This window comes from Prinia subflava, chromosome 2 (assembly GCF_021018805.1).
Source record: "Prinia subflava isolate CZ2003 ecotype Zambia chromosome 2, Cam_Psub_1.2, whole genome shotgun sequence".
In the NCBI taxonomy this organism is placed as follows: Eukaryota; Metazoa; Chordata; class Aves; order Passeriformes; family Cisticolidae; genus Prinia; species Prinia subflava.
Genome location: NC_086248.1, coordinates 32,996,391 through 33,009,722, shown reverse-complemented (window position 1 = coordinate 33,009,722; position 13,332 = coordinate 32,996,391). Strand labels below are relative to the sequence as shown.

Below are 13,332 nucleotides of genomic sequence, written 5' to 3'. Positions count from 1 at the left end.
TAGTCCAACGCCCTTGAATAAGCAGAGCCACCCAGATCCAGCTGCCAGGAACCATGTGCAGACAAATTCTGGGTACTTCCAAGAATGGAGACTCCACAAACAGTCTGGGCAATCTGTGCTGCTTCGTGTTCAGAAAGAACCTCTGATGTTTCAGTTTGTGCCTACTGCCCACCACTGCCTTTCATATAAATTAATTCAATAATGCACTTAAGAGAAATGTAGAAATTAAAAAAAAATAAAAAGGAAAGTGCTACCAGGTAAATGTTAGTTTTTAGGTTCTGTACTATACTGGACACAAAACCATGTAAAATGTATGTTGTAGCGCAAAAAAACAGACAAACACAAAATGCTACGTCTACTAAAGATTGCTTCAATAAGGGCTATAAATTCTCAAACACTCAACACAGTTTAAGTTTTCTAATAGTTTTTAATTAACATATTCAGCTGTTTTGTTGTGGATTGATATCTACTCTTCTTCCACTGTCTGCACCCAGATTCATTGCTAGTCAGGTCCATTATATAACAAACAAACAAAATTAATCTTCGTAAAATGAGAGTTACTATACCTTTATTCCTGGACAGTGAGCAAAAAAAGCTTCTGGACTTTGAGAGTGATAGAGCGCACCATGACCCACACAGCCCCAGGGTGCTCTAATGGTGAGGTTTCCACAGTTGAACAGATCCCCAGAGCGGTAACGGTATTTTGCTGCTTCATTAACAATCTGGGAAGATTTATATACAAAAGTAACACTCAGTCCAATACCTCTAGTTATGCATCAAGACACTTCAATACATGCAACGTTACTACATCATCTGTTCCATGCATGGAATTCAGAAGCTAAGGAATACTGTACGTCAGTGCAAAGACAATAAACTAACAATTTACTGCGTTCAAGCTAGATGCCTAAGCCTCAGGGGTAGCCTTATAACCCAGTTTTTTCCTCATTCTATACTGTCAATCAGCCCAGTCCAGATCTGTACTCTGTCCTGTGGACACGTGGCCAGCTGCAGCTGTATGCAGAAATGAGACTGCGTTCAGAAGACACGCTGTTGAATTTATGGCTGCTGAAGCCAACACAGCCACAAAACCAAAAATTAAAACAAACAGACATTTGCCTCAAAACAGATCTTTAATTTCCATTATTTAATAAGCCTTCAAATTGGCCATGGTACAGTTTACTGTTTACAGTACAGTACCAGCACTGCTTGCAGTTTATGCCTGTTTACCTAAGGCATGCATAAATATTAGTAATACAGCTGTGGTTATATTTGCAAAAATTACATATTCAAACCAAGTACTAATGCTAACAGAAGAGTAATTTAAACAGTGGTAAGATTACTTTTAACCGCTCTCAAATTTATTAGTACTAACCTGATCAAATGCTGGAAAAATGTAATCGGCAAATTGAATTTCTGCAATGGCTGTAGCACCTGTAACAGCAATTCCAATACCAAAGCCAACAATTCCTTGTTCACATAAAGGGGTGTTGAAAACTCTGTCCTTACCTATATTAAAAAAAAAAAAAAACAGAACAAAACAACACATAATTCCTTTAATACGCCAGTTCTAAGTGGAAAACATTGTCCCAGAAATATTTTGCTTAACAAAAAGTCACATGCAATTAAGCATATGGCTGTCTAGGTGGGTTTTTTTAGGTGTAGAAACAATAATCATCCATTACTGGTACAGATACTTTAACTTATTACAACTCAAGAAGAAGAAAAGGAGAAACTAAATGAAAGCTAAGAACAGTTTCTGCAACTTACAACATTCTTAACACTTGAAGAAAAATTTATTCTGACATATTCACACTTAAACAATACTTAGAAGCATTTTTAAAAGTTTACAATAAAGGTAAGTGTTGTTTCTTCCATTTTTATCAGGCACTGAAAAGCAACTGTCCCTACTCCAAGGCATACAGATGTCCAGGGGACATGTACAAAAGCACACTGCCTCTTGTCCACAGTCGCCATCAGCAGAGCCCAGTCTTACCACTCTTCTCTCCCAAGGTAAGGCCACATGTATATAATTTGCTTTGTCTCCAAGAAACTGCAGCTCCTGCTACAAACTCAAAACATTTGATTTCATTTCTTCCCTATGGAGTGCAAGAGGTTATTTTAGTCCTAACATATTTCTGTGCCACAGTAATTTCAGATCCCAAATACACATCAATCTAATAGAGAGCAGCAAACAAAATTGTTCAGTTCATGAAATTAAAAGCAAGAAGGCGTGGGAGGGAGATGAAACACCACTGCAATATCCTCTATAAGACATATTTAAAATATTTGCCAGCAGTACTTTTCTGCCAAGGGACTACAGCAGAAAAATCTCAGTCTGCTATTAAATCTTCCCTTTAGAACATTGGGTAGACAGTACATTTCTATAGGAATCCATCACGTATGAAAATGCCAAGACTCCAAATTGGATGGAACAAATGTGCACAGTGCACACCAGTGGCTATGAAATAAATTAAACTATAACAAAATAACCATGAAACAACTAACCAAAAAACCAGACTAAATAAGTGGGAAAGCTGTTACTAGGAGGACTTCTACTTTCAATATCTATAAGTTCAAATATAAAAAGGAAAACTAACAGAAGTTTTCAGAAAGAGATGATTAGGGAAAAACCATTGCCCAAGGCTGTATCTGCAATATACTAAAGGGACGTACGCTTCACAAATCTTTAAAGGGCACATCTTTCATTTTCACACATCACACAGCACACCACTGTCACCCCTTGTATCCTGTCCATATGGATGTAGGTACGTATATATATCAATGAATATGTTTTTGGCTCCCCCTCTGCTTTCTGGTTTTTTTTTCCCTCCACCAGGAACATGCATTTAAAGCAAGTAAAAAAAGAATTGCCATCAAATGATACAACAATGTTGGTGGTGTCAGTGAGGCTACACAAGCCAACACAAGTCCAAAGAACTGCCACAATTGCAGGACACAACATGATTTCTCATACAAGACAGCAGAAACAAAGAGAATCCAAGATTATTTTTTCCCCTAGAGAGACTCTTCACTGTGTAAATTCTTCTCATTCCTGAAGGGGCTGTAATCTCAGTTCCTATATTACATCCTCTGGTGCACTCTCTCTGCTGCCAGACATCATGGCCAAAAAAAAGAGGAAAATAAACTTCCTGTGCAAATGTGTAGCTGTCCCAGGCCTCACCACCACAACCGTGAAGGCATCTTCCCAGGGCAGAAGCCCTGTACCCATATCCATCTGTGACACCATAAACATTTGGCAAACACTTCCTTCCCTCTCTTATTTACCTAGTATACCATCAATTAGCCATCTTGATTCCCTTCTCTTTCACTGACAATTAATTTGAACTTAAAACAAATCTTATTTTAATAAGCTAATGTATTAACAGTATGAAGAAATATGGTAATGTTGGTAATTTTCTTTCCTACTTTCTACTTTCCTGCTTCTAGTAAGTCCATTGACAGATCAGTACTTTTCACTTCACTTGGTTACAGGATGTTTTAATCTAAGACTTATAGCTCACCTAACCTTATTCTTTATTAACAGATTTTTCAAAGTACACTGAAATAGCCTAATACACAGGTTCCATAAATAAATAACCCTCACACAAAAATTGAAATATATTTGAACAATCCTGTAAAATAAGCTTTTAACTAATAATTGATACAAACTTGAAAATTAATTCTTTAATATCAGTTTAGGGTGGTGAACTAATTTAAAATCATGTTAACTCCACTACACTAGTATGTAACTCTATAATTCAAAATATAAAATACATCCTAATAAAACTGCCAAATACTACTGAGATATTAAATGAGAGGCATCATGCTGCTATCAATGGAGGATAATGAAATAAATGAAGTGAAAATCAATACAGCAAAAGTGAAATGTAATGAGACAGCTGTAACGTGAGGAGTGTGAAGCACCTGATTTGAAGTTTTGGGACTAAAGTTACAATTTTGAAGCACCATGACTCAAAACGGAAAAGAGTGAGCTAGGGAACTCAATGAATGAAATTTATTACTCAGGAATGGTTTTGACTGTAACATTAAAACTAAAATATGGACCTCTTAAACGCAAATCCTAAAGCACTTTGCTATATATTAGATGGGCAAACAACTTCAGGTAGAGTTTCGAGGGGTAGGGCTTTCTTTATAAAATCTAGCCCCTCATGACAAAAGGACATACACATTATTAGGATAAAAAAATTATTAATTTCCCCAAACATTAAAAATTGTATGGTGTTGCTTTAACCTTCCATTTTTACTGACACAGTATAAAAATCTTTACTAAAACTAACAAAAAATATTTAAATATTTAGCATTTAAATGCATTAAGCGTATGTAATTTTATCTATTTTATTTCACATTTTCTTATTTTTTTAATTTTTTTCAAAATGTGAAAGGCAAGTCCATTTTGATAAACAGCCATTCACCTCACCTTCTGCAAACCAGCTAAGTCAGATTTCAGCTGAAGTCTGACTGAAGCAAACAATCCAGAGATACTTTGTGTTTCCCCTTTTCATTTCCTTACCAACCAACAAAGAAACACTTGCTAAAGTGTGTTCTCCTCCGGTGACTTGCGTCAGCCATGCAGCTCAAAAGAAACTAACACCAACTCAATGAGCTGACTTGTCAGTCCAGGTGAAAGCAGCACCTCTACGTTTTCTGAAGCCAGGTGCGTCAGCCTCTGCAGGAAGAACATTACACCAGTGTGCATTTCAATTGGCCTGCCTGGCTTTGTAAACATCCCTGCTTTCAGCCATCTGAACAGGTCGGTGCCCCTTGCCAGCTACCCAGGGAAGTAATACGGCAAATACAGATGGTTATGTGAAAAAAAAGGATGATTCTTCTCATCTCTCCATCCCAATAACAAAGGAGTAAGACTAGATGTATGTTAAGGAAGTAAAAAAACACTCTAGAAGTCTTCCCTGATACGGAAAATCTGAAATTATGAAGAACAAACAGAAAAAAGCAATACTCAGTTCAATTTTACTTCAATAAAAAAGGACTGATCTTTGTGATTTTCAGAACAAAGAGTACCCCATGGATGTTCAAGTTCAAGTTACCACTGACCCTTTGTGTAAGAGACAGCAGCTTTAAGGCAGTCTCACAGTCATCTTCTCATACGCCAGGAATAAGGAGTTTCATAGCAACCTAACAGAACATGTTTACAGACATTTGTAGTCAATTATTGTGCATTAAAGTTTTGGCTGCTTCATCTTTATTTGTTCCAAGCCATCAGGAAAAAAGTATTTCAGATTTCAGTAACTGCAACAAGTCATGTTCCTGTCTTAATTTAACTTCAAAAATGAGATATTCAAACAATATTACATCTATAATGTTTACACACTACCCAATGCTCCAGCTCTGAGTAATTTCATATCACTCTGCATGAGTCCACCCTGGACCATTTGGGTGCTTTAAGGAGTACTGCTGGTGATTTAGCCAAAGGAAAACTGTGCTTTGTTTCCAAAATACTTCTACATCACTGATGGTAAAATGCATAACACATCTTAAAAGAAGTCAGTACTGAGCAGCATTAACTAACATGGACAGCATTTTATTTGTCCCAATGATCTCCCTGACTTCCACTTAAAACATTCATTAGAAGTCAAACAGAAAAGTCTATGAAGCTAAATATATTAGGAGTTCAACAAAAGCAGTCAGGCTGCACATGCAGAAAATATTGGAAAAAAAAGGAACCCCCAGCAGATGAGCTTTTTTGCTACTCACCAGGGACTTTGTGTAGAAAATTCAAATGGGAATTACTGATTTCCAGTCAGTCCTGCCTTTAAAGACTTTTTATCCTTAACATATCTAGGATTTTTCAGAGATGGACTTATACATCAGTCTACTAATTTTATTTCTTAACATAACTAACACAATCTATTCAACATTTAAGCTTTCTTGGTCCCACCATCCCTTTTAAACCCCATTTTACAACTGGTGACACTTGTAGTCTTCCATTTCTCTCTGGTACTACATGAGGGCAGGCCAAACAGCAAGTAATTTTGTTAAATTTATACTCAGCTCTTTTAGAGCTTCTGGGTTAACAAAAAGTAGTTCCATTAACTTATTAGTTTTAATCATTTTCTTCTACCATTTTTTCTACTGATAACCTAGTCACATTTCTCCAGCTTTAAAAAAAATAGGCCCTGTTGCTCTTAAGGGAATACCAGTAAATACACATTAACTTTACAGCTGAACATAGAAATTTCAAACCTACTTATCCAAAGCAGGGCTTCAGGTTCACTGACACAAAGATGGTTTAACTCTCAGTCTTGAATCCTTGCACACTAACATGCTGTGCTGTTTAAAAAGCTGCTTTTTCCAGAGCTATGCATACTAAAATAAATTATTTCATCCAACTGATGAAAAGTGATTATATCAAATGAAAAGGACTTCATATGCAAGTAGCTTTTAACTGCTGAAAATGACTTTTACCCACTGTACATAGAATAACAACTAACAGAATTTAACTATACTCCTCTCCTGTTCTTCCCCAACCCTGTACCCTGCAAAAATCAAGAACATGTGTGTGTTTGTTGTGTGCCCAAACACTCCTAACAGGCTTCAAGGACCTAGCCATACATCTGGCATAACTCAGCCAACCCCAAAGCTGAGTGACCAGGTCTTAGCCCTCAGTCAAGCCAAGAGCAGTGAGCAGGGTCTATTAACAGGAGAAATACATGTATCCACACACACTCTGTATACACTGCCTATGTCTTCAAATCAATTTCAACATTTAGTTACCTTGAATTAAAAAGTCACTCAAATTTTGATTATTTAGCAACTAAGTACATGGCACTCCCATTACAATTTCCATAAATATTCCAAAAAGCCACATTATGGCAGTAAGATACAAAAGTTAGTAAAAAAAACATACTGCCGTAATGTGTGAGCAACTAACAAGAGAGTCAGAAATGAGATTTGCATGCACTAAACTAAATTAGCTTCTTCCTATTCTGCTGCTGCAAAATCTGCTATCATGCTCTCTTTTGCAACAAAGGAGATAGCTTCTTATTCTAGTTTTAGACAGAAGTTTTAAAGTTCAAATGACAGATAAGTCTTTCTTACTTGGTTTCACTTGTTCACAAGAGTCTTAAATATACTTCATTTGGGGAAAAAAAAAGAAAATCCCACAAAAAAAATGCATCCTTCTGAACCACTGTCACCACTGTATTGCCCAAAGTAAAGGACACCTGCTCAGCCTGGGAACTGGTAAGAACAGGAATTCTTCACAGGTTTATCGTGTAAGTCAATGACATCACCAACACTTTAGAAAAGCACTTCAAGTAATTTGGAAATTAGGAACAGCTGATGGGTGTATTTTCCTCCTAAGTATCCCCCAGTTACTGAATCATACATTTAAAGAAACATGAATGTTTGAACTAGTAGCTCTAGCTCAGTGTGTTCTCAACAAGTCATTCTTTGACCCAAGACAATGCATTTTTCTTCTAAGAGCTTATTAGATCACAACTACACTTTCACCTCCTCTCCCCCAAGATTCCCTCAGGGGACAAGCATGTTTATTGCATTTTCATTTAACCCTCACTCTCAAAGACCACAAATAATACCAGAGTCAGGACAAGTGCTGAAGTACAAGGAAAATGTTACCATGGACAGGTAGTAACCTCGTCCATTACGTAGAAATTCTTACAATCTGCACACTTACCAAATTTCAGGTTTGGAAGGAAAACTTTCTAATAAAACTTAGTAAATTCTAAAACTTCACAGCATGAATATAACATTACTAAGGTCCTTGTCAGGCTTACAGACTTTTGGATTAGAGAGGACTCAGAAAAACTCCATTAACACTTCTGCCTTCCTAAGCAAAGAGTGAAGATTATATTTTTAGCCCTCTCCTCCAGTTCAGACTTCCTGCCATTTGTGACAAACTAGCAGCCACCAAAAGCTAAATAATAAACTGAAAATATTAAAATATGTTATGTAATTCTCTCCCTTTCTCAGGAAAGAAGTGGAAGGAGTTGGGGCAGGTTAATGCAAAGCTTTGGCTTTAGCTTTGAATGCTGGTAACCTTGCAAGTCATTTAATCCTCCTACAACAGAAGAGCAGCCAAGCAGTAGTATGAACAGGGGGAAGAGGAGACTCTTCTCAGGTACACAGTGTCAAGTGAAAGAATGATGCAAAAAGGTAAACTAATTATATTAAAGAAAAAAATCCTCACTATCACAGTAGTCACATGCTGGAATAAGCTGTCCCAAGAGGTAGAAGCTCCTGCCTTGGACATGTTCAAAACTCACCTAGCCAAGACCACAGGCAACCTAAACTCAGCTCTGTATTGAGCACTGGTTTGAAACACATGAATTTCAAGGTCTTCTCCTTATAACCCTCTATGGTTTATTAACAGCCCCAAGCAGGGCTACATGCTGACAGCCCAAACTTTTAATGCCTGTCCTTTTTACCTGTCCTGTTGATGGAACCATTTCATGACATCAATAAAATAGTAACGATTCAGATCCACACTCTTAGGAAAACATTTTAGAAGCAGCTCACATCTCAGTGGCAGATTTCCTCACCAGAATTTCTTTTCACTTTTCTAAGGGACTCTTGGAGGAAGAAGAGATGAAAGAGTACTTTTGATTTAATGGGCTCTTGGAAGGAAAACGCATCATCTTGAGTAAAAGAATGACTTGTTGAGAACACTTTGAGCTGGAACTGCTAGTTCAAACATTCATGCAGGCTTCCCACTCCTCACTGAAATCCTCCTCATCATTTGGCTCATACACCCAGTTGCAGCCTAAATAAAAAAGAGCAATGCCTAACTGGACAAAGCATTCAAATATTCCTCCAGCAATGATTATTAACATTCCTTTGTCAACTACCAAAAGCTTTTGCTGTGTGAGAAGCACACTTGCACAAAAGCATAACTGACACAGTTTGACATGAGAAGCTATGCCAGATGACCAAGGGCTTACTTGCAAAAATATGCCCCAAAATTGACATCTACCAAATACATACATGTGGGTATTAGCAGAGGACAACACACCAGCTAAATTACAAGACTTAGGATAGTTCCATGCATTTTCACATCATCTGCAACATGACATGATATGACATGACAGAGATCCAACAGGAAACACACAACAGTTGTCAAAGCTAAGTATTGCAACCTGTTAATGAAAATTCTGCTGTAATAAACTGCTCCCACCATCTGGATGACAAACCAAGGAGTAGGAAAAAATGTCAAATGCACATTACTCTCTCTCACATTCCTCAGCATCAGCAGTGTAGACATATTTTATGGTAAATGTGAAAGCATGCTGGATCTACCTGGAATTGTGAAGCAAGTATTCTCAACACAAGAGCAAGGATCTCATGCTGCTGTAGAAGTACTCAGAAGCAAAGAGCTCAATGACCAGTAACCTGCAGTAATGAAAACCATCTTACAGATCTCACTGGTAACCATGCCTTTATAATGCAAAGCATGTGCATGAGAAAAATTAATAAAATAGTCTATACTTGGTGCTTCCATCTACGTGTGAAAACCCTATGCCAGGTTCTGAGGATTTAATGTTTCTGCAAATTAAAAAAGAAAAGAGATCTTTTGTAATAAATTTAGCATGTTATGTCAACCTGGTCACTGCAAGATGGCTCTGAATCAAGTCAAAATAAGATTAACCTGCACCTCAAAGTGCTTCTGCTGCAAATCTGCTTGGACAATCTCCAGACTTGGGTATTAGTCTTGATTTTTTCACCCTTTTAGGCTTCAAGGAAATTACTTCCAAGAAAATTCAGAGATTTTTATTCCCTGTAATAAAGTTTGCAGCACCTTCTTAAATTGAAATTACCACCTTCTTACCACCAAACTCAGTAAAAAGAACAGCAGACATATTGAATTAACCCCAGTTGATTAGTGAAATAAACAAACATACAAATGAAACAGAGGGAATCACAGGACTAACCAAAGAAATTGAGAATCACTTAATTCCACCTAAGGAATTGCAAAGGCATAAAGAGAGATGTCTAAAAGAAGGTCCACAAAATGTGCTTGCAGACCTGGTATTAATACAGAGTGCAAAGCCTAGTTATGCTCATCAATTCCACCTTGGATCTTTAATACATGAAGTTTCCTCTTCCTTGACATGATATCAAAATATTGTTTTTACATGTTTCACTGCAAGTATTTTCTGAAGTGGAAAATTCCATTTTTATGAAGTTCAGCAGCACACACTTTTTTGCCCAGCAGTGTATCTTGAAATATCTCAAAAATGTGAGAACAGCTTTCTTAAACGCTGCACTGAGTATCAAGTTCTATATTAAAAAATATATTCCTTATCTTTCCTTCAAACAAGTTTACAACATAGGAAAAGAAACATAATAAATATTAGTAAGCCCCAAACAAATCAAATACAATTTTCACACCAGGCACACTATCAGAACAATTAAAAAGAAAAGAAAAACAAAACAAAAATAAAAGCTATTTAGCTCTGACAGAGGCTGATTTATATCATTATCCCACAGACACAAAAGGTGTAAAAAGGACTACATTTTACCAAGTTACCAAATAACTTTTCTCCTTTCTCTAACTGTAAATCTTCAGAAAAGAATTGGCTATTTAAGACAAAAATGAACAAAATGTACTATTGTGTAATGAGTCCGGAACACGTTCTCCAGATGTTACTGTTCAAAGACATTTATATAAATCAGAACAAATCCAGGTCTTGCCAAACTGTTCTGGAAGAACCAGGCAAGCAAGCTGCAGAATTCTCCATTTAAATCTATCCACAAAGAAATGATGATAACCAAACCCCAGGCTATTTAGGTTTTATTCAAGCTACACACAAGTGGTCATTTTGAACTCTGAATAGAATGCTTCACCTTTAGCTTATGTCCATGATGTCAAAAATTCTGAACTCCTCCTTCTACCAAATGCAATGTTCTAGGAAGGATCATGACCTATGCCAAAGAAGCACCATGTTTCTCCAGCAAGCTTGCAGTCTGCTTTTGAAGCATTGAGATAACATTTTTCTATCCATTTATACAGTAAAGCCCTAACACTTATGCTACTTTAGGCTGAGTTTTTCCTCCTCCTCCTGATAGCATATGGTTATGTTCCAGAAGAATGTAAAAGACATCATGATTATTGATTAAAAATTCCATATAAAACCTCAGACTGCCTTCCCACCTACTGAATTAAGACCCAACTACCAGTAGCTTTCGGGAGGCAGAACACAGCGCCTTAATATATTGCATTACAGCCCATCCAAATTGTCTTCTTGTACTTCTTACCTTTGCACTGTAACATTTGAGACTACAAGAACAACCAGAACAACCCAGAATATCCATTGACAGATTTCTGCTCCCTTACTAGTAACATTAAGTATAGTTTACACAATAAAAAATGTCCTGAAATCATTAACGAAAATATTTACAGTATAAACATTTTGAAGTATTTGATGTATTTTGGAGGCAAACTATCAGAATTTTTTTAAAAACAACCCTATACTATATCTACATCTATTAGCTCCGCTTCAAAAGGTTCTCCCATCATTTCATGCTACTAAAAGCCATCAGGACATGATGCAGTTCTTGCAAGCACATAGTAACCTCAGCCAACAACCTTCACCAAACACCATAAAAACATGGGGACAACTATCTTCCCACCCATGTTTTCCTCCATAGGCTTTTCACTTAAAACACAGAACTTGCTTTCAGGAGTTTCCTACAGCTAAAGCTCATAGAATAATATTGTGCTCAAGTAAATACTTATCTTCAAAGAATGACTACTATTTTTTTTAGAAAAGCTGGTGTGCTTTGGGCATAGCTAGGTACAGCCATCTCCTGGCCAAATAAACCAAGCCTACTGAATTAGTTTACTGGACTATAAATAAACGATTCATTTACGGAGAATGAAGTGTTCCCTGAAAACTCACACAGGTGTTTACACCTTAGACACAAGGCCCACAGAATAACAACCAGGGATTACAGTGGATCAGGTGTTGTAAATAAACATTATTGCTGCAAGACAAGCTAGCATTATCATGGGATGCAACAACACAGAGCTGTAAGCAACCAAGTTTTACTCAGTAAAACATGAGACTAAAGTATCCAGTTCTGGATGCCCTATATCCTCCAGCTGCAGCAACCAGAGTTAAGAGAAAACTGATCACTACAGAAAATCTTCAAACCATAACAATTATCCTGCACTGGGACCATGTATGTAGGAAAGCCAGAGAAACTTCATCACTGAAGGCTAAAAACAGCCTTTGCCAGATGATCTGTCCCAAAACATACCCTGTGCTTCAGAGAGAAAATTTTGTAAGAGAGGCAGAAAGGAAAGGAAAACAAGTATGGAAGTGATAAATAAAATCATTTTTAAAGCATCCAGCTGATTGCTAATGTGGCTAGGTCATCCTGACATAAGGAACATAAGGATACTATTTTCTTTCACAGCTACAACTGTGGTTTCATATGTAGTTTAGTCACTCGCTTTTTGATGTGTTTGAAATTTGCCACAGGAAAAATTCCTGATTCAACTCCCTCTGTTGTCACAGAACTCAATACAAGTGTTACCTCTTCTCTTGGTGTTCTTTTTTTTTTTCCTGTGATTTATCAATTTGCAAGAAAATATCCTGAACTGACTGAATAGACAGAAACTACTGTTTACAATCTGCTCCCTATCTATTTCACACTTTTTTTAAACTATGGTTTAGAAGAAAATAATCCTAGCAACTATATTTATACTTCTGGCTGCATCAAAATGAATAAGAATAAGAATAAGAATAAGAATAAGAATAAGAATAAGAATAAGAATAAGAATAAGAATAAGAATAAGAATAAGAATAAGAATAAGAATAAGAATAAGAATAAGAATAAGAATAAGAATAAGAATAAGAATAAGAATAAGAATAAGAATAAGAATAAGAATAAGAATAAGAATAAGAATAAGAATAAGAATAAGAATAAGAATAAAACACAGGAAGGATTATATATAAAACAATCCTATAAGCTTGAAAATATTAGGGGAAAAAAGAGAATTAAATTTCAAGTTACTTGTGCATACCCCTTCCACATTACATGACAAAACTGTAAAATGAGTAAGGAGAAAAACAACATTTATTATACATTTACTACTACCTGCATGTATTAATGTCTCTATCCACATCTGTAACTCAGAATTATCTAAAAGGAAATTATCTGAGATTGATTTTGTGTTATCCTACGTATGTTTAGGAGTGACACACAGCTGTTCTCCCTTAGTTTCATTTTATCAAGTGTCCACCCAGCAAAAAAGCAATTAGTGGCTGCACAGCAGTAGATTAGAAAAATACCTGGGGACAAACTGACAGTACACACTGCATTGCTAAT

General features: G+C 36.5%; 1 protein-coding gene across 2 annotated transcripts in view; it reads right to left on the bottom strand.

The window, feature by feature from the left end:
• BCKDHB (branched chain keto acid dehydrogenase E1 subunit beta) overlaps positions 1–13,332 on the bottom strand; it is a 109,841-nt gene that overhangs the window by 85,150 nt on the left and 11,359 nt on the right. For both annotated transcript variants that reach the window (XM_063389530.1, XM_063389532.1), the window contains exons 4-5: positions 1,373–1,506; positions 567–722 (exon numbers count right to left, since the gene is read on the bottom strand). In XM_063389530.1, the coding sequence (XP_063245600.1) occupies positions 567–722; positions 1,373–1,506 (290 nt within the window). The remainder of the gene's footprint in view (positions 1–566; positions 723–1,372; positions 1,507–13,332) is intronic.